General features: G+C 54.6%; 1 protein-coding gene across 5 annotated transcripts in view; it reads right to left on the minus strand.

Annotated features, from left to right (window-relative positions):
* HSPG2 (heparan sulfate proteoglycan 2) overlaps positions 1–27,653 on the minus strand; it is a 121,520-nt gene extending 93,867 nt beyond the window's left edge. For all 5 annotated transcript variants that reach the window (XM_074380254.1, XM_074380253.1, XM_039474152.2 and 2 more), the window contains exon 1: positions 27,500–27,653. In XM_074380254.1, the coding sequence (XP_074236355.1) occupies positions 27,500–27,562 (63 nt within the window). In that variant the 5' untranslated portion in view covers positions 27,563–27,653. The remainder of the gene's footprint in view (positions 1–27,499) is intronic.
* Positions 27,654–27,872: the final 219 nt, after the last annotated feature.

Below are 27,872 nucleotides of genomic sequence, written 5' to 3' on the forward strand. Positions count from 1 at the left end.
AGTAGCACTGCCTGAGACCCTCAGAAAAGCTAGGTCTTGGCCCAACTCTGCCACTGACCTCTGGGTCTCAGTTTTCCCATCTGCAAAATGTGGATGTGAATCCCAGTGTGTGAGGGCACTCGAGGCTTCCATGAGGAGGATGAAGTCACGTCTCTCCAGCCACCTTGTGAAGCACGGCGTAAGCAGGAATAAGACTCGCGTCTGTTTTGTCACTGCTCTTTTTCTAGCACCTGGCACGTAGTACGTGCCAAATGAGTATTTACTGACTGATACAAATATTTCTGGAATGTGTCTGCAGCCCCTATAGAACCACCCAGAATGCCGGGCACACAGGTGGCTAATACCCTCGATGGTAATGCTGCCAGTTCTCAGCTTGGGCACTAAGAACACATCAAGCCTTAAGCGAAGTACTTGATGTTAATTATCTCATTTAATTTGCTCAATCATCCCAAGAGGTGGGTACCATTATCTTTTTTCACAAGCAAGAACAGGGGAGTTCCAGTCCAGGTGGTTAAGGAGCTTGCCCGAGGTGCTAAATGGCCAAGCTGGGAGTCCGGCCCAGGAGCCCTGAAGCCCCCACCCCCATCCTGTGCAAATGCACTTTGAAGAAAGGCTGTCGGAGACCGCTGGGAGTCGGGAGCCTGAGGTCAGCCACTGAGTAGCTGTGTGACTTCGAGCAAGTCGCTTGGCCTCTCTGAATCAGCTTTCTCTTCCGCAAAAACAAGGGCTTGAATTCCTAGTCTTCAGGTCATTGGTAGGATCAAAGGAACCCAAGGATGTGACTCTGTCTCCCACAGTCGCCCCGCCCCCTCCCCAGGGGCAGCAGCTGCGCAGGATGGTGGGAAGTTGCGCTGGGAGGAGGAGGGCACCCAGAGCTGGCTCTGGAACAAAGCTCCGCAGCTGCTGACAACAGCTGGGGAGAGCTCTGGGCCTGGCCCAAGCAGGGAGAGAAGGGACAGGCTGGGAAGTCACCTCTGGCCCTCCTCTGTCACCCTGCCCTGCTGACAGCTGCTGAGGCCTCAGGGCCAAGGGCCCCAGAGCAGGCAGGGAGTGGGGGTGTGGAGGGGGTGGGCGGGCTGGCTGGGGTCATCTCAGTCCTCATGCTGTTAACTGCTCAAGCCTTCGGGTGCCTGGCCCGCTGTCCCATCGCGCAGCCCTTTACCCAGTTCCCTGGGAAGCCTGCCTGGGTGGAGAGGCCGGAGCAAAGGTCTGGGGGCTGAACATGCCTTAACTGGAGCCTGGCCTGCCCCAGGGCCCCCGTGGGGAGGTGCATGGCCAGGGCCGGGAGGGAGGAGGTGGTCCTGAAGAGGCTTGCAATTTTCCTGGTGCACAGCCCCATCGCAGACCCTTCAGGAAACCTCCCTGGAGGCTGTGAGCCTGGCCCACCCCAGCCCATCTCAGCCCCCTCAGCCGCTGGCCAGCCCGGCTCCACTCCCAATTCGGTGCCAAGCCTTTCCAGCGGGCCCCAGCCCACGCAGCTCTCTCTCCTCTGAACTCTCACATACTCATAATTACAACTGACCATATTTTCCAAAGCAGAAATCAAGAAACCACTGAACAAAGGATTTCTGGGCTACTTCTGAGTGTCAGAGGCAGCCTGGGAAGTGTAGTTAGGATGCTGAGGTCTTCGAATCTCTGAGACTCGTTAATAGCTTTTTGGGATGACTACTATATTTATCATATTTTATTAATAAATCAAAGCCATTCTAAGAAATGTGTGTTGGCCACGTGCCACCCATACCACCGTTTTTTTGTTTTTTTTTTTTTTGAGACGAAGTGTTGCTCTGTCGCCCAGGCTGGAGTGCAATGGCGTGATCTCGGCCCACTGCAACCTCTGCCTCCCAGGTTCAAGCAATTCTTCTGCCTCAGCCTTCTTAGTAGCTGGGATTACAGGAGCACACCACAATGCCTGGCTAATTTTTTTGTATTTTAAGTAGAGACAGGGTTTCACCATGTTGGCCAGGCTGGTCTCGAACTTCTGACCTTGTGATCCACCCACCTCGGCCTCCCAAAGTGCTGGAGTTACAGGCGTGAGACACCATGCCCAGCCCCATACCACTGTTAACTGCTGACTGGATATGTTAGCCTGGCAATTTCCTAGCTGTGTGGCCCTGGGCAAATCACTTGACCTTTCTGAGTCTCTGTTTCTTCATCTGTAAAATGGGAATAAAAATGACCCCCTCCCAAGGCTGCTGTGAGAATTCAACAGGACAACCTCGGTGCCACTTCTTCCTTCTCTCCGAGCCCTATCACCCAAGAGCTCACACACCAAGTGCGAGCGCTCCCAAGACCCCCGGGGAGAATGAGACTTAAGAGAGACCTGCCTGCAAAAGGTTCCAGTGCATTCCTGGATCCTGTACTGTCAGAGCTGGGAGGGATCACTTAGGCCAACACCTCACTTATCAGATGGGGAAACCAAGTCCCAGAGAAGGGAAGTGAGCATGTTGTGGGGAACCAACCAGACTTGGAGGGCCTGGGTTCACTCCCGTCTCTGACAATTCTGGCTGCTGGGAGACTATCACTTTGAGGCTCATTTTCATGCCTCAGACACCCTATAATGTTGGATTAATAATTATGGCTGGGAGCAGTGGCTCGTGTCTGCAACCCCAGCACTCTGGGAGGCCGAGGCAGGAGGATCACTTAAGATCATGAGTTCGATACCAGCCTGGCCAACACGGTGAAACCTCATCTCCGCTAAAAATATAAAAATTAGTTGGGCATGGTGGCAGGTGCCTATGGTCCCAGCTACTTGGGAGGCTGAGGCAGAAGAATCGCTTGAACCTGGGAGGTAGAGGTTGCAGTGAGCCGAGATAGCACCACTGCACTCTAGCCTGAGTGACAGAGCAAGATTCCATCACCAAAAAAGCTGGATTATGTATGCAAAGTGTTAAGAACGGTGCTGGGCATCCGGTGAAGTTAGGGCAGCTGTGAGAGGAGAGGGGAGGAGCCTTGCAGCAACTCAACGGCCGAGGCAGATCCAGGACCAGCCTCCTGGTTCCTAACACAGGGTCATTTACCTTTCATGAAGCCAACTCCTCCTGTCCTTGGGGCAAGGATTCTCAAAGACCAGGATAAGGGGCCACACAGATGAGGCCTCTGTGAGGGTGGCAATGGGCCAGGTCTTTGCGGGGGATGCTAATCAGGGCCGGAGCCCTCAGTCTCAACCTCTGGCACCCAGAGCTGGTCCCTCCAGCCTGTCCTCGAGCCCAGTCAGACAGGCCCAGCCTAGGAAACGGCAGGAAGGGCTGGCAAGCGAGGGGTGCGTGTCCTTGGCAGGGAGAATGCAACATCCCGGGGACTCGGGTTACCGGAAATGGTAAATCTCCCCGCTGCCTGTCACCTCCGACCAGGAATGTCTGCTGCCCCAGGGAACATCCTGTCCACCTGCCCCCAGACAGCCCAGGGACAGCCAGAAACCTGGGCCCACTCTCTGCTCCCTGCCCCAACCGGGGCCTCAAGTTGGCTGCTGGGTCCCCCCAGCCAAAGGTACCTGTCATTCTGGGGCAGTGGGCCTGGATGTAACTGACCAATCCCAGGAAAGAAGGAGAAGGTTGGAAAGGGAACCCCAAAAGATTGAGCACTACCCCCAAATCGGATCCATCCAATTCCATCATACACGGATTCTGAGTCCCCAGTTTGGGTGAAGGCTCTGATCTCAATAACCCAGCACAGGAGGCAGAACAGTGTGAGTTCTGGGTGGGACTAACCGGGCCAGAGGCCTGGCTCTGCCGCTTGCCAGCTGGGCGGCTCCGGGCGGGGCACGACAGCGCCTCCCGCCCTCAGCTCTAACACTCAAGTGACAGCAGCAGCCTGTGCCGGGGAACCTGTGAAACTCATGGCTCTAAGCTGTGAGTCATTTAGCCCAGGACCTGGTGTGTAGAGAGAGCCCAGTAAACAGTGGCTATTAGGTATTGGGAAGTATTAGAAAGAGAAGGGAAAAAAAACAGTAATCATTATAGAAGCAGGTACTATGAGCCACACAAGGTTCTCTGCCCTGATGGGGCTGATTTTCTACTGGAGCAAGATGGACCATAAATTAATACCGCAAATACACATGACAAATGGTGAACAGAAAATACGGCAGGGAGAGGGGATGGGAAGTGGCCTGTTCAGGGTTGCTATTTCCCTGGGGAAGGGAGGGTGACGCAGACAGAGTAGGTCAGGTGCATGCTTAGAGGAGGAGCACCCAGCCACTGGGAGCAGCACCTATAAAGACCCCAGAGGGGGCTGAACGCGGTGGCTCACGCCTGTAATCCTAGCACCTTGGGAGGAGGTCAGATCACGAGGTCAAGAGATTGAGACCATTCTGGCCAACATGGTGAAACCCCGTCTCTACTAAAAGTACAAAAATTAGCCAGGCATCATGACATGTGCCCGTAGTCCCAGCTACCTGGGAGCCTGAGGCAGGAGAATCACTTGAACCTGGGAGGAAGACGTTACAGGGAGCCGAAATCCTGCCGCCATACTCCAGCCTAGGCGACAGAGCGAGACTCTGTCTCAATCAACCAATCAATTAAAAAAGACAGATAGACAGATCCCAGAGGCAGGAGGATCCTCAGAATGTTTTGGAAACAGCCAGGAGGCCGGTTATCTAACCCCCATGGCTGCCCTGAGAGCTAGGTGTAATTGTCTCTGTCACTGGGGGTGAACCTGGCAGCACCAGGACTGATCCTCCGTAGCCAGGTGTCCAGGGACGACTCTCCCCAGAGCTCCCATGGCGAGGGGCAGAATGGGAGAAAAGCACAGGTGTCTGAGTCTGAGCTCTGATTCTTCCACACTGGCCATGTGATCTCAGACCAGCTCGATGTTCTTGTCACTCAGGGGCAAGAGATGCCTGTTCCATCTACTTCACGGTGATGAGTCCAAAAGAAAAGGGGGGAGAAAGTGTGGTGCTGGGAGACGACCCTGAGCTTCTGTGGCATCGCGGGTCAGAGCTCCTCCCTGGACAGGTGTGAATGCCAGGTGCAGACCCCGCCCACCTGAACCACCCAGCGCAACCTCCTGCCTGGCCCCCAACAGCTCACATCCTGCCTATGCCTGCCTGGGCCTTGTCCCCACTCAGCACCCAGAGCCCAGCCACAGCCAGGGCCTCGGTCCTGCACTCTGTGAGACATGCCCCTCATCCCCAGGGCCCAGCCCAGCACCGGCTCCTTGTATTCCTGACCGGGCAGAGGGTCTATGATTGGCCTTTGTTACCGGGGTGCCAAAGCAGGCCAGCCCTCCCAGGCATCCGGCCAGATCCCGAGGCCCAGCCAAGTGCAAACAGCATGCTTGGCGCCCAGATACGGGCGCGTTAGAGCGGGCAGGCTGCCCACTGCCCCCGTCACAACAAACCATCATCTCTGGCATGCTGAGGGGCCCAGGCAGCCGGCACCTCTGCTGGGAGCTGGGGACTAGGGACTGCCAGAGGAGGCCTCCTCCCCGTCTCCCACTGGGAATGGGTAGTGGGAATCTCGGAGCCTGGACATGGAGAGTCCAGATGCCAGCAGCTGAAAGGGCAGATATGCAGACAGGCTGTAGGGAGCAGGTGGGAAAATAACAGGGGCTGAGGAGCTGCATGAAGCAAGTCATGGACTTTTAACATCATGGGTGTTGTCAGGCAGAGAGAGTGACAGCCTGCCGAAAAGAAAGCAGGAAGGGCCCAGCAGCGAGAGGGGCAGCAAGAAGAACCACTGAGAGTTGGAACGGTTCCCACATGGGACAGAGAACTAGGGACGATGACAACAGCAACTCCTTCCAGCAAAGCCCAGCACTTGACATACACAGCGCTTCCGACAATTTTCTGGTGCAATGGAAATGTTCCGTATTTGCACTTATCTGGTAAGCACTTCAAATGTGGCTAGTGCCATCAAGAAACTCAATTTTTTTGCTGGGTGTGGTGGCTCATGTCTGTAATCCCAGCACTTTGAGAGGCCAAGGTGGGAGGATTGCCTGAGGTCAGGAGTTCAAGACCAGGCTGGCCCAACATGGTGAAACCCTGTCTCTATAGTAAAAATAAAAAAATTAGCCCAGCATGGTGGTGGGCACCTGTAATCCCAGCTACTAGGAATGCTAAGGCAGGAGAATCGTTTGAACACGAGAAGCGGAGGTTGCAGTGAGCTGAGATAACACCATTGCACTCCAGCCTGGGCGACAGAGCAAGACTCCGTCTCAAACAAACAAAAATGTCCAGGCGTGGTGGTTCACACCTATAATCCCAGCACTTTGGGAGGCCAAGGCGGGAGGATCGTAAGGTCAGGAGTTGAAGACCAGTCTGGCCAACATAGTGAAACCCAGTCTCTACTAAAAATACAAAAAACTAGCCAGCTGTGGTGGTGTGCACCTGTAATCCCAGCTACTCGAGAGGCTGAGGCATGAGAATCATGTGAACCCAGGAGGTGGAGGTTGCAGTGAGCAGAGACTGAGGCATTGCACTCCAGCCCGGGAGACAGTGCGAGACTCTGTCTCAAAAAAAAAAAAAAAAGCAAGAAAAACTGAATTTTTATTTAAGACGTTAATTTTATTTTAATAAATTTTGCATTCAATAGTCACGTGTGACTAGCAGCTACCATATTGGACAGTGCAGATTACACCATCACTGATCCTTAAGCCCAGCCTGGAGGCAGAGCTATCTCCATTTTACAAAGGAGGAAACTGAGGTTTGCCGGGGCTGCGCAGCCGCAGAGGCAAAATCAGAACCAGGCCTGGCCCTGCCACAGGGCTCCCCACCCAGTCATTGTCAACGCTGAAAAGGCTGACGGAAATGGAACGTGTGTGGTGATAAGGCTGCCTCGTTAATCAAGATATCAAGTCTGTCTGCTTTTGGCCGGAATTCTGTCAGCTACACCAGTTATCACATGCTGACCAGAAGTTCTGACAGCCCATTTACAAAGGTCTTTGATTTTTTGAAACGAAGAAAGGGCAGAATGGCTGGGCGAGGTGGTGCATGCCTGTAATCCTAGCACTTCGGGAGCCTGAGACAGGTGGATCCCTTGAACCCAAGAAATTTGGGACCAGCCTCAGCAACATGACAAGACCCCATCTCTGCAAAAAATACAGAAATTAGCCAAGTGTGGTGGTGTGTCCCTGTGGTCCCAGCTACTCGGGAGGCTGAGATGGGAGGATCACTTGAGCCCAAGAGGTTGAGGCTGCAGTGAGCCATGATTGTGCCACTGCACTCCAGCCTGGGTGACAGAGCAAGACCCTGTCTCAAAAATAAATAAATAAAAATGAAAGACAGGGCAGAATGGTGGTGGAATAATCCCAGCTGGTCGAGAACCCCTGTCCTTAAGAACACTGGGAATCTTTCAATGGCAAAAAAGCTGGACTTGGCCTTCTCTACCTGGTTACCCTGACCCCATCAGCCCCCTGAGGCTCCTAAGAACTGGACGACACCCATTCAGGGTAACACAGGGGACATTTGCCTGCTTCTAGGCCTTTAGTCGTGTGGTTCCCTCCTCTTGCAATGCTGTTCCTATGCCCCTCGAGCTAATCTATTCATCCATCCTTCAAGGTCCAGCTCAATCACCACCTCCACTCTAAAGACCTTCTGGAACCCTATATTGTAAAGACATCCTACGAGTATGTAGGACTTAATTTCTACCTCAGAACACTAGAGATTCAGTCTTAATTATAATCACTTGAGTTAATGTCTCTCCTCTCCTATTAGAACCAAAGCTCCTTGGGGACAGACATCACGTTTTTTTTTTTCATCTTTTAAACATATATGTAGACAGCATTTAGATACTTCCTCATACCCAGCAGCTGATAATAAACAAATACTTACTACGTTGAACTGAATTATAATATTGGCTTACAAGTTTGGGAGCTGAATTACCGTGGCTCTTCCCAACTCTCCTGTGATCCCAGGAGGGGAGTCCAGTCCCTTCCTGGCACTGAACTTCAATTTATATCTCTGTAAAATGGGCCCAATAGGCCAGGCAAGGTGGCTCACATCTGTAATCCCAGCACTTTGGGAGGCTGAGGCAGGTAGATCACCTGAGGTCAGGAGTTCGAGACCAGCCTGGCCAAAATGATAAAATGCTGTGTCTACTAAAAATACAAAAATTTGCAGGGTGTTGTGGCGCACACCTGTAGTCCCAGCTTCTTGGGAGGTTGAGGCAGGAGAATCACTTGAACCCGGGAGGTGGAGGTTGCAGTGAGCCGAGATGGCGCCACTGTATTCCAACCTGGGCAACAAAGTGAGACTCTGCAAAAAGAAAATAAAAAAAGGAGGAGTGAGACAATAATAGTACCTGCCTTACTGGGACATTATTTGTACTTACTATATATATATTTAGATGGAGTTTCACTCTTGTTGCCCAGGCTGGAGTGCAATAGCGTGATTTTGGCTCACCACAACCTCCACCTCCCGAGTCCAAGTGATCCTCCTGCCTCAGCCCCCCGAGTAGCTGGGATTACAGGCATGTGTCACTACACCCGGCTAATTTTGTATTTTTAGTAGAGACAGGATTTCACCATGTTGCCCAGGCTGGTCTTGAACCCCTGACCTCAGGTGATCCGCCCACCTGGGCCTTCCAAAGTGCTGGGATTACAGGCGTGAGCCACCACACTAGCTTGTACTTATTATACTTATTTAACACTATGTGCCAGACACTTGACAAATATCAAGTTACCCTCATAACTGCCCCACAAGATAGGTATTATTATTATTACTATCCTCATTTTATAGAGGAAGAAAGTGATGGTGAAATTAATAGATAAAAGAGCTAATGCAACTCACGTGCCCATTATAGTGTGCAGCGCAGCCTGAGGCCTAAATACACTGTTTTAACAGTTGTGGAGGCTTTTTTTTTTTTTTTTAAATAATAAAGGGTCTACAGAATTGGCTGGGCATGGTGGCTCACGCCTGTAATCTCAGCACTTTGGGAGGCCGAGGCAGGCGGATCACCTGAGGTCAGCAGTTCAAGACCAGACCAGCCTAGCCAACATGGTGAAACCTTGCCTTAAAAAAAAAAAAAAAAAAAAAAAAAAAAAAAAAAAAAAAGGGTCTATAGAATTAGGAGAAATTTAAGATACTTCCCCAGGGCTGGACACATAGTCAGTGTTCTTTAGATATTTGCTGCTAGACCATCTCAGTCCCAGATGTACCAGTGATAGGTGGAGGGACCCTAACTAAGCCCAGGGCAGCCCTTCTCTGACTACTGTCCCCACTGGGCCCCTCCCCTCTCCTCTGATCTATAGGCTGCTACCTGCCCCACGGGCCGAGTCAGTAGAGAACCTCTTTCCTGCCGCCATCTTTTCCCAGAGACAGGCAGTGTGGAATGATTTTGGGGAAATGACCTTTGTCCGGCTATGCCAAGCCTGCCGGTGAATGGAGACAAGAAAGTCTGATTAAGTCTCAAAGAGGCCGGGCGCGGTGGCTCACGCCTGTAATCCCAACACTTTGAGAGGCCAAGGCGGACAGATCACCTGAGGTCGGGAGTTCCAGACAAGCCTGGCCAACATGGTGAAACCCTGTCTCTACTAAAAATACAAAAAAATTAGCTGGGCGTGGTGGCAGGCGCCTGAGATCCCAGCTACCTGGGAGGCTGAGGTGGGAGAATTGCTTGAACCCAGGAGGTGGAGGTTGCAGTGAGCCAACATTATGCCACTGCATTCCAGCCTGGGTGTCGCAGCAAGACCCTGTCTCAGAAAAAAGAGTCTCAAAGGCGGTAATACTCGCAACTTTCTCCAGTCCTTCCGGGGACTTCAACATCCTATTCCTCCCTGAATCCCTGAACCCCAACCTGGACCAAAAAAAGGAAGAAGGGAAGAATCTGCGAAGGGTATGAGCATTGACGGAATATCTACGGCGGTCATCGCTCCAGGGGTGGTTTTCGGGATGAAATGAGACAGCAGACGTAAAGCAGTACCTCTCCAAAAACGAGCACATGAGTCACTTGGGGATCTTGTCGGCATGCAGATTCTGAGTCATTAGATCCAAGGGGGGCCCGAGACTCTGCATTTCTGACAAGCTCCCAGGTGAGGCCCGGGCTGCTAGTGCATGAACCATCCTGGCAGTTATAAGGCCATAAAGGGATCACTGCACACAGTAAGCCCTCCGTAAAAGCCAGCTATGCCTTTGTTTCTTGTGATTTGATCTAGAAGAAACTCTCCTGAGGGACTGGAACTGATTTTTTATTTTTTGAGACAGAGTCTCGCTCTGTTGTCCAGGCTGGAGTGCAGTGGTGCAATCTTGGCTCATTGCAACCTCCGCCTGCCGGGTTCAAGCGATTCTGCTGCCTCAGCCTCCCAAGTAGCTGAGATTACAGGCATGCACTACCACACCCAGCTAATTTTCATATTTTTAGTAGAGATGGGATTTCACTCTGTTGGCCTCTCGAACTCCTGGTCTCAAGTGATCCGCCTGCCTTGGCCTCCCAAAGTGCTGGGATCACAGGCGTGAGTCACTGCGCCCGGCTGGAGCAGTTTTTCCACTGCTGATGTTACTGAGGTCCAGTGAGGCGGCGGGTCTGCCCAAGCACAGAAGGCTGGAAAGAGGCATCGGGAGGATTCAAGCCTAAGTCTGCCAAGCCACCCTTTCCACGCATCACGCCACTCTAAACCCCACCCGCCTGGAGTAGCAGCCAGGGGTAAGGAGCTGAAAACACGGCAGCCCTGCCCATCAGGCCAGCCACCGGCTCCTTGCTGGGTCAGCCAGGCCTCCGGGCACAGGCCCAGGCTCTCTAAAAAGAGGACTTGGACCATCACTTTCACTGCCCTAGCAGCAGCTTCCAGTGACTCTCCCCATCACCTTATAAAGTGGCCCAAGCTGCTCTTTTCTAAGCTGTAGTTTAATTTTATATGGAGTGAACTGACCGCCCTCTCTCTGCAGCCTCAGCCCGACTGCTTCACACATTCCTGCTGGAGCAACATTACCTAATTTAACCATAGCCCCTGCTCTCCGGGGCTCTCAAAATAGCAGCTGCCAGTAGGGGAAAATGCCCTAATGTTATCAAAATAAAACCGTTCTCCCTCCTCCCCCACTCTTGGCCTTCACCAGCCTCAGCACCCAGCCCAGGGAGGAATCCAGGCTGAGAGGTCTGAGGGGGGCCTAGGGTGCCCAGGAGCCCCGCTAAGCCCCTGTTCTCTTCATCCTTCCATCCCTTCCCAAATGTCCTCTTCAATCATGTTCCGGGATCTTCCAGCTCATCCGCAACGGCCATTGTCGCTCTGGTTATCCAAGACAAAGATTCCATCTCCCCTGTCTTCTAATTGCAAAAACTCTAAGGGTAATGTGACAATTGCTGCCATTCCCCAGGTATTAGTTGTGAACTAAATCCCTCCCTCCCAGAGGCTCACTGACATTGCAAAGTGGAGATGAGCGTTCCCTTCATTCAGATAAGGAAGCAGCCACTCCGAAAGGTAAAGGGACTTGCCCAAGGCCATATAAGCCAGAGCTGGCAGACTTGGGAGTTGGAAGCCAAGCCCAGCTGCCCCAAAGCCCTCATCATCACACCAGGACCCCTCTGCAGGAACGCAGGGTTTTCTGAGCTCAGAGGGGCTTGCTTGCCTTGTGTATTATTACAGGGTTCTGCCCAGACAGCTGCCACCAAACCGGGCCTGTTATTAAACCAGAGTTCACACGGCACCTAGATCCTGTGGGCCCTAAGACCGTCCCCAGGACCCCAGGTGCACAAGCTGTCTGTCAATATGTGACTCCGAGCCCCAGCTTTCCTACCCCATGTACCCAGACCAGGCCACCCCATTAAAGCAGGGAACACCGGCCTGCTGACATACCTCAGGTGCAACCAGTGGTGAAGGGGCTAGGAGGCAGCCCCCTCCTCTGCTCTCCTGCTTACCCAGAGTAATCATTAACCAGGGCAGAGTCAGACTGGAGAGCAGGCAGGAGCCAGGCTGCGGCACCCCCAGGGTCCGCTCCTCCCCATTGAGCACCTCCTGGGGCCACTTCTGCAGCCCGCCTGGGCTGGTGAGGCCTCTGGTAGTGGAGAGGGGAAGCTTGGGCCACCGGCTGTCCAGGAAGACTCAGCCTGCTAGCCCTGGGGAAGGTCCCTGAGGGCCTCTACTCACAACCCTCCCACCTGGCTCCCCTGCCAATACTATGACGATCCCTTAAGAAAAGAGTGTTGGAGGAGAGGATGGATGGACTCTGGGACCCAGGGCCTTCCCAAAGCAGGGGTGGGGTGGCAGGTGGGGTTGCAGGGGACGACAAAACAGAACTGAGACCCAGAGGTTTCCCTAAGACCCAGAACTGAGACCAGAGGTTTCCCTAGGACTTCAAGAGTACCAGGGGCCCTCTTGAAGGGGGAAAAGTAAAACCACAAAATAATAGTTCCTGTTATTTATCAACTGCCTATTCCAGCTGTAGGCTAGTTATATGATCTCTAATCTTCACCATCAACCCTGTGAAGTCGGACTTGCCATTCCCACCTGACAGAGGAGGCTCAGAGAGGTGAACCCACCAGCCCAGGGTCACACAGCAATAAGTGATGAAGCTAGGACAGTCCTCAGGGCTGTGCCCCCCGCCCATGCCAGTGTCCCAAAGTACAACTCGCAGAATCAAACGGTGCAGAACTGATGGACGGGAGCTAACAGCCACAGCAAGGAGGCTGGGCTCTTCTCTGGGCGGTCTGAAGCCTTTCAGGTCCTTAGCTGGGGTCCTCCTGGTCTTCCTAAAACCGAGGGTTTGGGGCTTAGAAACCCCAACTATGAGAAGGTCGTGGAGGAGCAGGAGAGAGGCCTGTTGTTGGAGAGGGCGCACCCCCTCCCCCAAATTTGAAGTACCAAGTAAAGGTGGCCCCTGGAGCTTCTAGTACCTGTCAGGGCATGGGTGGGTCTTCTGGGAGACAAGGGGAAGGCGTTGGGGGAAGGGGGAAGCACCTGAAGCCAGCGTGAGGTGGGGCCCCTGGAGGAAGGTGGCCCTGCCTAAAACCCCCTGCCTAGAGGCCACAGTCCTCCGGCTGCAGAATTCCCTTCAATTGCTCAGGTGAAACCAGAGGTGGGGCCCAGGCCGGCTGAAAGCTTTGATCTTATCACACATTCCTGCCCCAGCCATCCCAGCCCTCCCTCCTCGACCCCTACCAGGGAGGTGGGAAGGCAGGCCAGCTTAACCATTTCCTCCCATTTCCTCAAGTCGAATCCAGGCTTGGGCTGATCTGTTTCCCCCATCATGCTCCCACCCCCCTCCACCCCAAGATGTGGGGAGAGGAAAAAGAGGGAGGAAAGTGAAAAGCAGGCACCCCAGGGCTCTTTTAACACACTCAATGCCAGGGAACCCCAAACCTGGGTTCTGTGGGCAGCTTCCATTTCTCCTAAATGAAAAGAAGCAGACTCAACATAAACAGCCCTCACTATTTCGCGCATCCATGAGCTCATCTGAGGCTCAGGGTTTTAGATTTTATCTCTTCTCTCCGCTGCTGTGGGCCCTCCCTCTGCCCTCGCCCAGGGGAGCTGGCTCCCAGATCCTCTCCTCCCACAGGCTCACTGCAAGGGAAACACTCACAAATGGGTGCTGAGACCAAATCACGAAGACTCAAGATCTCCCAGAGATCTGGTGGGCCCTGAGATCCCGCTACAGCCCTCCAGTCTCTTCCTTGAACGCAGCCTCCTCCTCCCTACTCCTTTGCCCGCCGGCCCACCACTCCGCCTCTCTCCCCTATCAGACCACAAGCCATAAGCTGGTGTCTGGATCCAACACAAGGCCTTGCATACCGCTGTCACTCTGTGAATGTTTGCCGAACGAATGAACGGTCCTGTTTTGTTTCTGGGGAAAATTCAGCTCGGAGAAGCTCAATGTCTTGAGATCACACAAGAGTTGAGGAATCTTGCAACTCCCAGTCTAGTGCCCACTTGCTAAGCAGACATTTACGATGAATGCCCCTGGATGTCGGCTCAGCAGCAGGTACCCAAGAGGCACAGAGGTGAACTGACACGGACAGACCCCTGCAGGAGTGATTCTGGGACTACACGAGACGACAGGACAGGCTTCAAGGTCTAGGGCACAGGTGATCGCCTTCATCTGTTTCCCCAGCTCAGAGCCTGGCACTCGGGAGCTGGTGGCGTCCGTGAAGGAAGCTATGGGATGGGTCATGTGGTAGGCTCCTCAAGGCACCTCGAACTCCAGGCCCCAGAGAACGGAACGCCACCAACTCTTGGGGGTAGTGAGCAGTTTTCTCTAAAAACTCAGGGTCTCTTTCTTCTGACTTGAAAGGTGGCCAACAAGCAAGGAAAGAGCCCATTTTGTGAGTAAGAAAACTGAGGCCAGGGAGGAAGGATGATAGTCGGCTGGTGACCAGGTGGAGGCCCAGGCCTTAACCTCTTGCCTTCCTGGTCTGACCAGCAATGGATGTCACCTCAGCTATCTTGGGGACTTCCTTTTATTCTTTCCTAACATTAACGACTCTAGCAGCAGGCCCAGCGTCTTCCTCCTCTTCCAAATGCGACAACAATGTGGACGATGCAAGTCCAGGGACAATGGGGACAATTCCTGGACCCCTGCCACAATGCTTTCCTCCTCTGCCAGCCAAATCACCCTCGCTCTTTAAGCCCTATTTCCTCTGGAAAGTCTCTGCAGACAACTCATGCCCAGTCAATCTTTTCCTTCCCCTGACACCCTGCTATTGTCTGGACTTTGAGTTGTGCTGGGCATTTACGGCTTATGAGTCCTGCCTCTCCGACAAGATCAAGACACCCGCAGAGTAGGCGCCAGGCCTCCCATTTCTTCCAGGAGGTCTAGTCACGCTGAAGGCAGCTTCCGCTTTCCTCTGCGCTTGGCTATTCCCTGCTCTCTGAGCCACTCCGCATCTGGGAAATCAAGGCATAACCCCAACTGCACAGGAGGATTGATACTACAGATAAAACGGCCAGGGCAATGTCAGGCACACAGCAGGTCCTCAGGCAGCGCTAGCCGAATATGTCAACAAATGAGAGGACGGAGGGAAGGATTCTTGAAGCTTCCACTGCAAAGGGCCATTGAAATGACACAACGCGGGACCTGGGTGTAGATTTCACCTCGCAGCTGAGCCAGGTGCTTCTCTGCCTTATATGTCACTCAAGCCCCCAGTATGAGGGGGACACAGGGCTGGCTCAGAGCTGGCCCCGCTCAGCAAAACTCACTAAGCTCCCAACAGGGCAAAACCTCCAAGCCCCACAGGGAGCTTGGGACCTAATTGAGAAGAATCAGGGTTCCCAGGGGTCTTAGTCACGGGAAGGCCAGATCCATCTGTCTGGGGAACATTATCACTGGGCTGAACTGGAAGCAAAAGGGCAAAAGGCACCCAAGTCTGTGAAGCAGGAACTGGAGAAGCCCACGTGGCAGACATGCAGCCTCCTGTAGCCCTTTACCAAGGCCAGCCTGGACCCTCCACAGCCCTCCCAGACTGCCTCTCTCGACACGACAGGCTGGACCCACTGCAGAAAACAATGGAGACGGGAGTCTGACAGTCTGGGCTCCATTCCCCAGGTGTGGCATGGACTGGATGGATCATGGGCCAGCCACGCCCCCTGTTTATTTTACTTATTTATTTTTTTTGAGACAAAGTCTCTTCTATTCCTCTTATTTTATTTTAATTTTTTTTTTTTTTTTTGTGACGGAGTTTCGCTCTTGTTACCCAGGCTGGAGTGCAATGGCGCGATCTTGGCTCACCGCAACCTCCACCTCCTGGGTTCAAGCAATTCTCCTGCCTCAGCCTCCTGAGTAGCTGGGATTACAGGCACATGCCACCATGCCCGGCTAATTTTTTGTATTTTTAGTAGAGACGGGGTTTCACCATGTTGACCAGGATGGTCTCGATCTCTCGACCTCGTGATCCACCCGCCTCGGCTTCCCAAAGTGCTGGGATTACAGGCTTGAGCCACCGTGCCCGGCCTTTATTTTAATTTTTTTAAAATGTTTTGAGACAGAGTCTCTTCCATTCCTCCTTTTTTTTTTTGATACAGTCTCCTTCTGTTGCCCAGGCTGGAATGCAGTGGTGCAATCTCGGCTCATGGCAACCTCTGCCTTCCAAGTTCAAACAATTCTCCTGCCTCAGCCTCCCATGAAGCTGGTACTACTGGCATGAGCCACCACGCCTGGCTAATTTTTGTATTTTTATTTTTTTGAGATGGAGTTTCGCTCTTGTCCAGGCTGGAGTATAGTGGCACAATCTGGGCTCACAGCAACCTAAGCCTCCCAGGTTCATGCAATTCTCCTGTCTCAGCCTCCTGAGTAGCTGGGATTACAGACATGTGCCTCCACACCCGGCTAATTTTGTATTTTTAGTAGAGATGGGGTTTCTCCATGTTGGTCAGGCTGGTCTCAAACTCCCGACCTCCGGTGATCTGCCTGCCTCAGCCTCCCAGAGTGCTGGGATTACAAGTGTGAGTCTGGCCCCCCACTCCTCCTCTTGATGCCTCAGTTTCCTGCTCTGCAAAATGGAGATAATAATAATGCCAACTTTAAAAGATTGCTGCAAGGATTCTATGACATAATGCCTGGCAAGAGCCCAGTGGGAGGCTTGGCTCTAAAGAGGGTGGCGGTTTTAATGAGAAAGTATCAGCACTTAGGGAACGTTGGCTGGTGACCTATGTGACTGAGGTCACCGGGGAGGAGAATCTGCAGTTCTCAGGACAGGGAAGAGACTGGTCTGTCCCCAGGAAACTCCTGGGTTTCTGTCCCTCTGGCCTGAGGGTCACAGGAAGGCAAAAGGCAGGACAGGGAGAAGAGCTGTAAAAGTGACAGAGGCTGCCGGGTGGGGTGGCTCACACCTGTAATCCCAGCACTTTGGAAGGCTGAGGCCGGTCGATAACCTGAGGTCAGAAGTTCGACATCAGCCTGGCCAACATGCTGAAACCTCGTCTCTACTAAAAATACAAAAATTAGCTGGGCATGGTGGTGCGTGCCTGTAATCCACAATCCCAGCTACTCGGGAGGCTAAGGCAGAAGAATCACTTGAATTCAGGAGGCAGAGGTTGCAGTGAGCCAAGATAGAGCCACTGCACTCCAGCCTGGGCGACAGAGTGAGACTCGGTCTCAAAAAAAAAAAAAAAAAGGAAAGTGATAGAGTAGAGGCCACTGGGGCTGGGACTCACGAGGCCAGAATTTCAATCCATCCAGCCCAGTGAGGATCCAAGACGAGGCATGATCCCAGTTCCCAACTATTTGAAAATTGGAAACGCCAAACAAGGAGAGGGTGAGTCAGCTGGGGTTAGTTAGGAGGGGAGGCCAGGACCAGGAGGTGGGGGCCGGAGCCGGCTTCCTGGCGGAGAGCCAGGCGCAGGGAAGGGGGAGGTGGGGACAGGGACCTGGAGGTGGGCTGGGAAGGGGCCAAAGGCAGCTGGGAATCCCAGCCCCACCCGAGGAGAAGCATCTGTGGGGTCACCCGAGGCCACCTCTGAAATCCTCCCCAGGCTCAGTCCCCGGCTAGGCCTCCCCTTCCCCACCGACTGGGATAGGAGAAGGATGGGGAAAGCGGCCAAATGTGAAAAAAACACCAAGGTGTGACCTGCCTGGTGGGGAGGGGACATCTCTACCCAATAGCCCAAGCCCACAGCATAGGGTGGGGTAGGGCGAGACTGCCAGGCTGGCGTGTGTCTCTCCCGAGTCCTGCTGTTTCTCTGAGCCCACGGGTGCCAGATTCAGAGCTGTGAGCCCCACACCCCACCAAGTGAGGACCAGCTACGGTTTGCCCAAAGCTCCCTGAACAAGGTCCTGCCTCCTCCAGGGTAGGCCAGAGCGAAGATGGGGCTAGGATGGGGTCCCAGGACACCCCCTCCCTGCCGCTGCTACCCTCAAGATGCATAAACTTCCTCTCTATGCCCATGGGAGCCACTTGGCCACACCTCCTGTTGCTCAGAGCCCACCAACTGCACACATCTGGGAAGGGGACAAGGCGTCCACAGCCTCCAGCCTTTCCCAGGCCACACCCTGGGGTGTGCCCCCTCCTTCTCCCGGTCCAGGAAGGAGCAATCAGGGTGGAAGGGTGGACTCTGTCCTACAGCTGCGGCCTCGGCAGGGAAGGAGGGGCCACGACAGATCAGAGGCAGTTATACCCCGAGCTCTGAGACTGCAAAAGAGACCGAGGGAACAGACAATCCCCTTACACAGCCATTCATTCAACAAGCCCAGGAAAGGGCCTGGGTTATGGAGAAGATGTGCCTGGCTGGGCTCTGGGAACCCTGCGTCAGATACTCCACAGACCTTGTGTTTAGCAGGAACAAGATTCAGCGCAATCACGGGTTGTCAAACACCTGCCGTGTTTCAGGCACTGAGCGAGGTGCACCCAGCTGGTCACTTCATAACCATCAGGAAGCAGACCGCCCCATTTCACAGTAGACTGAGGCTCAGAGAGGTAAAGCAGCTTGCCCAATGTCACAGAGCCAGTCAGGGCAGAGCAAAGACTTGAAGGCAGGGCCTTTTAAGCCCACATCTTTCCCTTGACCACAGTGCCCAGGGAAAGGGGGTTCCGAAACCAATGAGGATACAAACAAGTGAAAGAGGGCAGAGTGGACATCCCGGCTTGTCCACATCTTCTGGGCCCCTGCGGAGAGCATGGCTGGGCAGCCGGCTCCCAAGTGCAAGGGCCAGAGCACGCCCCTTTCCAATCTCAGCAAGGAGCCTGGGCTTTCTTGACCTGCTGGCTTCCTCAAGGCCATTAATTTATTCACTTGATTTTTCTGTGTGTTTGATTGGGTTTTTTTGTTTGTTTTGAGACAGAGTCTCACTGTGATGCCCAGGCTGGAGTGCGGTTGTGCATCTCGGCTCACTGCAACCTCCTCTTCCCAGGTTCAAGAGATTCTCCTGCCTCAGCCTCCCGAGTAGCTGGGACTACAGGCATGTACCACCATGCACCGCTAGTTTTTTGTATTTTTAGTAGAGATGGGGTTTCACCAAATTGGCCAGGGTGGTCTTGAACACCTGACCTCAAGTGATCCGCCTCCCAAAGTGCTGAGATTACAGGTGTGAGCCACCGCATCTGGCCTTATTCGCTTGCATTTTTAATGTGTTCGCCTTCTATCTGCCTAGCACCAGGCAAACAGCAATGAACAAAGCGAAGTCCCTGCCCTCAAGGAGCTTACACTCTAGATGAGGGGGTAAGAATACATCTGTACGGCCGGGCGCGGTGGCTCAAGCCTGTAATCCCAGCACTTTGGGAGGCTGAGGCGGGTGGATCACGAGGTCAAGAGATCGAGACCATCCTGGTCAACATGGTGAAACCCCGTCTCTACTAAAAATACAAAACATTAGCTGGGCATGGTGGCGCGTGCCTGTAATCCCAGCTACTCAGGAGGCTGAGGCAGGAGAATTGCCTGAACCCAGGAGGCGGAGGTTGCGGTGAGCCGAGATCGCGCCATTGCACTCCAGCCTGGGTAACAAGAGCGAAACTCCGTCTCAAAAAAAAAAAAAAAAAAAAAAAAAAGAATACATCTGTAAGCCATGAGCTCCAGCTGTGGGGTTCTAAGCCAGAGTCTACAACTCCACAAATGAACACTCAGCAAGATCCCCTCCACCTACACCACAAGCGAATGCGGAGGCCCCAGCTTGGGTGGGCACAGGGGACCTCCTGGCTAAAGATGGGTAGGAGGATGATGGCCAGGCATGTGAGCCAGTCCAACCCCCACCCATGCTGTCCCCTCCATCGCTTGCCATTCTTTTTTTCTTTTCTTAAGAGACAGGGTCTCACTCTGTCACCCAGGCTGGAGTTCATGGCTTACTGCAGCCTCTGCCTCCTGGGCTCAAGTGATCCTCCCACCTTGGTCTCCCAAAGTGTTGGGATTACAGGTGTGAACCACCGCTCCTGGCCCACCTGCCTCCCCTACCCTGCCTTTTTTTTTTAAGGATTTTTATTTTCCAAACAAGAGATCACAGGAGAAGACAAACAGATGAACTGTTTCGATGATTCTGGATTCCACCTCCTGCCATTGCTGATCTTCCTCCTAAGCCTGCTCCTCCCGGACTTTCCCATCTCAGGTAGCGGCAGCTCCATCCTTTGGGACGCTGAAGCCAAAGACTGTGGAGGCCTGCCGGACTCCTCTCTTTCTGCCCCACCCAGATCCAACCCACCAGCAAATCCCGGTGGCCCATCTTCAAAATGTACTGGGGATTCAACCATCGCCCACCTCCGTCATCCTGGCTCCATCTCCCATTGTCTGTCCTGGGTCACGGCCTCCTTCCCTTTGTCCCAGACCCTCCCCGTTCTCCTCCCCACAAAGCAGCCGGAGCAATCCTACGAACACCAGGCCCCTTCAATGACTTCCCAATTCACTCAGATGCAAATCCAAGGTCCCACAGCCAAGGCTCTGCCAATCACCCTCTGCCACCTCCCTGCCCGGCTGCGCCCGCCACGCTCCCCCTTCACTGATGCTGCCCCAGCCCCACAGGCCTCCCTGCTTTTCCACAGACAGGGCAAGTTCACACTCCCACCTCTGGGCCTCTGCACACGCTGTGCCCTCTGCCTGCAACGCCCTTTCCATTGATATCTGCGGGGCTCACCCGCTCCCTTCCGTCAGGTCTCCTTCAGTTCAGACTTATCTTATCAGAGCGTTTCCTGACCACCCACCCTCCGCCGCCTCATCACTCACCGCCTCTTCCCTACTTTATTTTTTCTTCCGAGCACTTATCGCCACCTGATGCATTTTATTTGTTGTCTGTCTTCCTGCACTAGCTATAATGCAAGCGACATGAGAGGAAGGAATCTGCCATTTTTGTTCTCTACGATAACCTCAAGATCTAGAACAGGCTGGGTGTGGTGGCTATGTCTGTAATCCCAGCGCTTTGGGAGGCCAAGGCGGGCGGATCACTTGAGGTGAGGAGTTCAAGACCAGCCTGGCCAACATGGTAAAACCCTGACTCTAATAAAAATACAAAAATTAGCCAGACATGGGGGTGCATGCTTGTAATCCCAGCTACTTGAGAGGCGGAGGCAAAAGAACTGCTTGAACCTGGGAGGTGAAGGTTGCAGCGAGGTAATATTGTACCACTACACTCCAGCCTGGGCAACGGAGTGAGACTTCATCTAAAAAAAAAAAAAAAAAAATCTCCCAGCTACTCAGGAGGCTGAGGCAGGAGAATTGCCTGAACCCAGGAGGCAGAGGTTGCGCTGAGCCGAGGTCGCGCCATTGCACTCCAGCCTGGGTAACAAGAGCGAAACTCCGTCTCAAAAAAAAAAAAAAAAAAAAAAAAAAAAAAAAAAAAAAAAAATCTAGAACAGAGTCACATACATAGAAGATGCTCCACAGGTATTGTGAAATGAGTCCTAACAAATGCTTAATCACTTACATCATTCATTCATTCATTCATTCAGTACACTCTGCTAGGCTTTGGGCACCAGATATTCCCCTAAAACCCAGAGCAACAGGACACCCTCCTCCATGGCTCAGGGAATGGGCTCTGGTCAGGAGCTAGGAGCTGGTCGTAAGGCTATCTCAGGATGCCACAGAGGCCCCCGGGATGCTCTGAGGTCCCTGCAGGCTTGGCACCGATGAGCATCACAGAAGGGCAGGGAGGGTGGTTCTGGGGGCGGCTGAGACTCAAAGGCCCCACATTCCCAGGCCTCAAAGAGCAACCTTGTTCTCAGGGCTTTCACGATGGCACCCCCCACCCCAGCCACCCCCAGCCACCCCCAGCAGCCCCGAGCCACTCCCCTCTCAAGGCTGCTATTGACACTGCCCTGACGCCACCAGGCTGGGCAGTGAGGCCGGCGGCTCCCCGCGAAGTGAGTTCCACACATACTTCTGGGTTTCAGTCAGCCAGCTCTGGGCGCTGGGGCAGCTGGCCCTGGGAGCAGGAGGGGGTGGCAGGGCCAAAGAGGCCAAGGCCCAGGCCAAGGCAACATTCCAGCAGGGCCGGGACCCTCGGCACAGCCTCCCTCTTCTTGGCAGGAGCAGAAGTGAGAGGAGGGGCAGGCCAGGGTAGGCGCTGGGACGGGGAGAGGTGGGCCCAGCAGATCCTTGGGAAGCTGCCGGGGGAACCGGGTCATATTCACCTCCTCCTCCAGCCTGACCCCTCACAGCTGGGACTGGATTGGGAGGAGCGGTGGGGGGCAACGGGCCAGGGCTGGAAACCCTTCCCGTATACCCCAAGCGGTCTGAGGGTGCGGAGCCCACATGTCTGGCCTCCAAGTAGCCTCTGAATCATTGCTCCAGATCTTTCCACAGCCTGGGCAGGCCCTCCTACTCTCCCTCCTGAGACTGTCACCCCAAGGCCAGGCAGTACTTGAAGCTCTGCAGACTCACCCTAAACCGTAAGCCCCCAGGGGACAGCCAGAAAAACCGGTGCAGGCTCCATGCAGGGCAACTAAGAGGGTGTTCTTCCCCTTCCCCTACCAGCAGCATGGCAGGGGCAGGGCCAGCCAGGCCCACTCAGGCCTTAAAGCCCCCGGATAAAGTCAACTGTAGAGTCCCAAGGAATACCTGATGAGAATGTTAATGATTTAACAAACCTAAAAATGACCACCCTAGAGTTTAGTTCCTAGGCTTCCCCCAGGCACCAGCGTCCCCAGGAGACCCCAGAGACGTTGAGACACATCCACCCTAAGAGCCTCTGTCCCCGAAGCCAATCCCCGATAGTCCTTGCCTGAGGGAGCCCCTGTACTCATTGAGAACAGCATTCTTTTTTTTTTTTTTTTTTTTTTTTGAGACGGAGTTTCGCTCTTGTTACCCAGGCTGGAGTGCAATGGCGCGATCTCGGCTCACCGCAACCTCCGCCTCCTGGGCTCAGGCAATTCTCCTGCCTCAGCCTCCTAAGTAGCTGGGATTACAGGCACGTGCCACCATGCCCAGCTAGTTTTTTGTATTTTTAGTAGAGACGGGGTTTCACTATGTCGACCAGGATGGTCTCGATCTCTCGACCTCGTGATCCACCCGCCTCGGCCTCCCAAAGTGCTGGGATTACAGGCTTGAACCACCGCGCCCGGGAGAACAGCATTCTTAAGCAACATCAGTGGCAAGTTTTAGCAGTATCTACTGACTGCCTGCTACAAGCACATGGGTGGAGTGATTAGGAGAGCTTCGTCTGGATTCAAACCCTGGCTCCTAGCATCTCTGACTGTGTGGACATGTAAGTCACTGGGCAAGTTACGTAACTTCTCAGTGCCTCAATGTCCTCTGCTTACAGAAGGGGGATCAGGCTAGTAGCTATAGCTTAAAACATTCAACAAATATATTCACTAAGCACTTACTACCCGTCAGGTGCTGAAGATACGGCAGTGAACAAATGCAGATGAGGTCCCCATCTCGCGGAACTTCAACGGGGCAGGAGGGGGCAGATAAACACATAAACAAATACAGGTCAGGCGATGACGAGAACAAAAATAAGGCACTTTAAGGAGACGACCATTACAGGCAGAGTAGGAAGGACCTGAAGGAGGAGAGGGCGAGGGTCACGTGCATATCACAGGGACAAGTGTTCCAGGCAGAAGGAACAGCGGATGCAGAGACCTAAGGTGGGAATGCGTTTCACATGCTCAAGAAGCAAAGACCTGGCCAGGGGAGGTGGCCCATACCTGTAATCTTAGCACTTCGGAAGGCCAATCTGGGACGACAGCTTGAGTTAAGAGTTCGGGAGCAGCCTGGGCAATATAATGAGACCTCATCTCCATTTGTTTTTAAATTTTTATATTCATTAGAAAAGAAAAGGCTGGGCGCAGTGGCTCATGCCTATAGTCCTAGCACTTTGGGAGGCCAAGGGGGGTGGATCACTTGAGCCCAGGAGTTTGAGACAAGCCTGGGGAACATGGTGAAACCCTGTCTCTACAAAAAAAAAAAAAAAAAAAAATCAGCCAGGCGTAGAAGGGCATCTGTAACCCCAGCTAATCAGGGAGCTGAGGTGGGAGGATCACCTGAGCTTGGGAGGCTGAGGCTGTGGTGAGCTGTGATTGTGCCACTGCACTCCAGCCTGGGTGACAGCGTGAGACCCTCTCTCAAAAAAAGCAAAAAAAAGAAGCAAAGCCTGGCGCAGCTGGAGGAGTCTGAGCCGGGCAGGTGGCAGGAGGCCAGGTCTCACACGACTTTAAGGGCCTCGTAGACTATATTAAGTCAGGGGCTGGGATCTAGTTCTGAACACCACAGGCAGGCGGTCAGCAGGAAACACAGGTGAATGGGAGGATTCGCTGAGAAAACTTAGCATCCAGCAGACGGTGGGTACTGGGGAATTGTGACGTGCCCACATTACTTTGTCATCCTCCAGCCTGGCACCCCAAGAGCTCCTTCCTCTCCACTTTGCTCACACATCTTCTAGGCCCTTGAACCCAGTCACCTCCTGCCACCTTCTCTCCACCATCTCCCGGGCAGGGCCTCAAACCCACAGATCCTAACTTGTCTGTACACAGCCTCAGAACAGGCCTGGGCCCAGCCAGGCAGGGGCCACAACTCCGCAGACACAGGGAGCTGGGCCTAAGGGATGGCGAGTGGGCCACCTCTGCCCCTTCCAGCTTCCACCCCGTGGGCAGACCTGCAGCCCACTCCCCTTCCCTCCGGGAATGTCCAGGGCACACTCAAAACCCCGTCTTGTTCCGGCTGCAGCTATGGAATGAGTGTGCCAGTGTCGGGGGACACAGCAGCTGGCTGTGTGGAGGGGAGGGCTGAGGGGCCGCCAGGAAGGGGAGGCTCCTCCAGTTCCCGCTGGCAGCCTCCCCAGCGAGGAAATCCAGCTGAGGCAGGAAACAGGTATCTCAGCGACTTCCCTCCTCGGCCCTGGAAAACACCTTAATCACCACCGAGGCTCCCTCCAGACGCCTGTCCCCTGCAGGGCTGCCCCCCAAAACAGGCCAAGGCCCCAGCAGGAAGCAAAGGGGTCAGCAGGCTAAGGCAAGCCAAGTCACCCAGGCCCAGCCCCCTCCTCCAGCAAGCCTTCCCCACCTCCGACAGCTGAAATTACACCCACACTTAATCACAGACCAGCTTCCTGCAGTCCTGTCTCCCATCCCCAGGAGGTCTTGAGCTCCCTAAGGCCCATCTCACCCTGCTCCTGTGCCCCACCCTTCCCCACCCACCACGGCTCCAGACTGAACTGAAGGGCAGAGGAGAGGAAGGGCAGCAGGCAAGAAGGGTCCAAGGCTTGCTGGGACTCTGGGCTAGGAATTGATCTCATTTCCGACTTGCAACAAACTCCTCAAGCCCATTTTACAGATGTGAAAACTAAGGTTCAGAGAGAGGAACTTGCCCAAGATCACACAGCCAGAAACGACAGCCCTGAGACTCAAACCTGGGTCTGTAAGACTTCCACTGGCAGGCCAGGCATGATGGCTTATGCCTGTAATCCCAACACTTTGGGAGACCCAGGCGAGAGGATCACCTGAAGCCAGGAGTCTGATACCAGCCTGGGCAACAAAGTGAGACACCCTCTTTACAAAATGAAAAACTTTTTTTTTTTGAGACAGAGTCTCACTCTGTCGCCAGGTGCTAGGCTGGAGTGCAGTAGCACAATCTCGCTCGCTGCAACCTCCACCTCCCAAGGTTCAAGCAATTCTACTGCCTCAGTCCCCCTAGTAACTGGGACTACAGGCGCACGCCACCATGCCCAGCTAATTTTTGCATATTTAGTAGAGATGGGGTTTCACCATGTTGGCCAGGATGGTCTCAATCTCTTGACCTTGTGATCTGCCCGCCTCAGCCTCCCAAAGTGCTGGGATTACAGGCTTGAGCCACCGCGCCCGGCCACAAAATGAAAAACTTTTTACAAAGACTTTTATAAAGAGGGGCCAAGCTCTTTCCAGCCCATCACCAGCAGCCTTGGGGTGGGACAGCCACCTTCCGGGTGTTGCTGAGAAGGCTCTCTAATCCCGCAGGATTGGAGCTGCCTGTTTATTTGTCTAAATCGCAGCCCACCAGCCTGTGAATTCTGTCAAGCACAGACAGTGCCTGTCCTTGCTGGTCCACACCACCCCACCCCCAGCATTGCACCAGGTTCACTGGCACACAGTAGGTGCATGGCAAATATCTGCCCAAAGAATGAACCCCTGTATTCCCGGCAACTGCCACGGAATGTCACTCAGTGATATCTGTTGAATGAACAAGTGAATGCCATGATCTGCCTCGGTCTGGGCATTTCTGTGGAAATTCCTCACGCACACAACAAACAACTCCACCCACTGCCATCCTACCTCAGGGACATGGAGGAGCCCCTCATCAGGGGGCAGAGCTGGGGGAAGGTCAGGAAAGACTGCTGGGCTTCGGAAGACATCCCATGTGCTAGGTTGGTGCCTTGGGAAAAGTAGAAGTCAGTGCTGGGAGTGCAAGTTCAGGTCGACTAAGGAGCAACTGGATGGCCCTGCTGAATGTTTTGGGGTGAGAGGCTGAAACAGGACGACAGAGGAGGCTGCCCAGAGTCGGGCAGGAGAGGTGCTGGGTGGGTGGGGCAAGAGTGGTGAGGAGCCAGGTCTGGCTGGGGGTTTGACGAGTGACTCAGGACGGGAGAGGTGAGACGAAGCCAGCAAGGTGAGGCCAGGCAGGCAGTCCCTGGGTAAACACCAGCCTGGTTAATAAAGTCCTTCTCTTGGCTCAGAGAACAGGAGGGGCAGGCATGGGGACTGCCCAGGAGCATCTCAAAGAGGGTGGGAGTGGCTCTGTGGTTCACCAAGGCAGGCTCCCCAGATGTGCCCCCACCCACATCTGCCACTAGCTCCCTGCCCACTGATCCCGCCCAGTCCTCCTCAAGTTCACTCAGGTCCTCAGGGCCTCTGCTGGCCAAGTGCCTTTTAAGCCTCGGGATTCCTGACCCTAGAATTCGCTTTTCCTCGAAATGGGCCCACCTAAGCTCAGTGTAGGGGACTAGGCTGCAAGGGAAGGCCTCTCCCTGCCTCTTGGAGCCCTGCGAAGAGGAAAGCTGGGGAACTCGGGTCCCCCGTGTCTGCTATATCCTGTACCACGCACTCCGAAGCTCATTCCACCCAGTCCAGTAACGCCCTGCAGCTATGCATTTTGAGGTCGTGCATTTGGCGTTCCCTTGACCCACGTGGGGCCGGCCTCCGAGAGGTTAACTAGCTTGCCCGAGGTCACACAGTTACTCAGTGAAGGCCAGGGACTGATTCGACTCCTGCGCTGTATGACTCCAAGGCCCGTGGGTGTTCCCCACAGGCTTCAATTCTGTCCCAAAAGTTTTGCTTCTGCTTACCTGGGTCCAAGCTCCCCAAGGTGATAGACGTGGTAAAGTTTCAGCGAGACTCACAGGGTCCCCATCACCACTGAGTCGCCCTTCTGCCCAGTTGGCGCAGAAGTTTAGCCTCGTCCTGCCAAGTTCCCACCCTGCTCAAAGTTTCCCCCCCTCCTGGTCCCCAGGAATGGTAGGCCGGGTCATGCCCAGCGCGACTCCGGCACTCAGCAACGTGGCCGAGGGACCCACAGGCTCCCACGCGGGCCAGCCCCGCCCCCGGCCCCACGCAGGATCCCGACGGGTGCCCCCCACCCGGATTAACCCCATGCGGCAGGGTGGCGCCGGCCCGGGGTCCCCAGCAGGCGCCGCCGGACCGGGCCAGAGTCCCAGCCGCGCAGCCTTGGGTGCCCCAGCCAAGTTGGCGGGCGCTGCGAGCGGGACCCGGGCGCCCCCAGCCCCGCCGCCCCCAGAGCCTCTGCCCCGCACACTCACCGCGAGCAGCCGCCCCTGCAGCAGCAGCGCCAGCAGCAGCGCGCTTGCCGCCCGCCGCCCCATGGCCCAGCCCGCGCAGCTCTCTGGCTCGCTCACTCAGTGCCGCCCGCAGCCGCCCGCTCGCCGGCCAGCAAAGTCTTCGGGACAGCGCGGCCCGCTCCCCGCCGCCCCCTCTCCTCCCCTCCCGCCCCGCCCACGCGGGGCCGGCTCCGCCCCCGGACCGCCCCGCCCCGGAGCTCCAGGCCTCGCCCCCAGACCGCCCCCGGGCCGCGGGCTCCGCTCGCCCCAGCCAGCCGCGCAGCCCACTGGGCCTTTGTCTGGGTCCCCAGCCCCCTCCGCAAGGGCCGCGGCCCGAACCGGCTCCCCGCCAAAC

Source organism: Saimiri boliviensis, chromosome 11 (genome assembly GCF_048565385.1).
Source record: "Saimiri boliviensis isolate mSaiBol1 chromosome 11, mSaiBol1.pri, whole genome shotgun sequence".
Lineage (NCBI taxonomy): Eukaryota > Metazoa > Chordata > Mammalia > Primates > Cebidae > Saimiri > Saimiri boliviensis.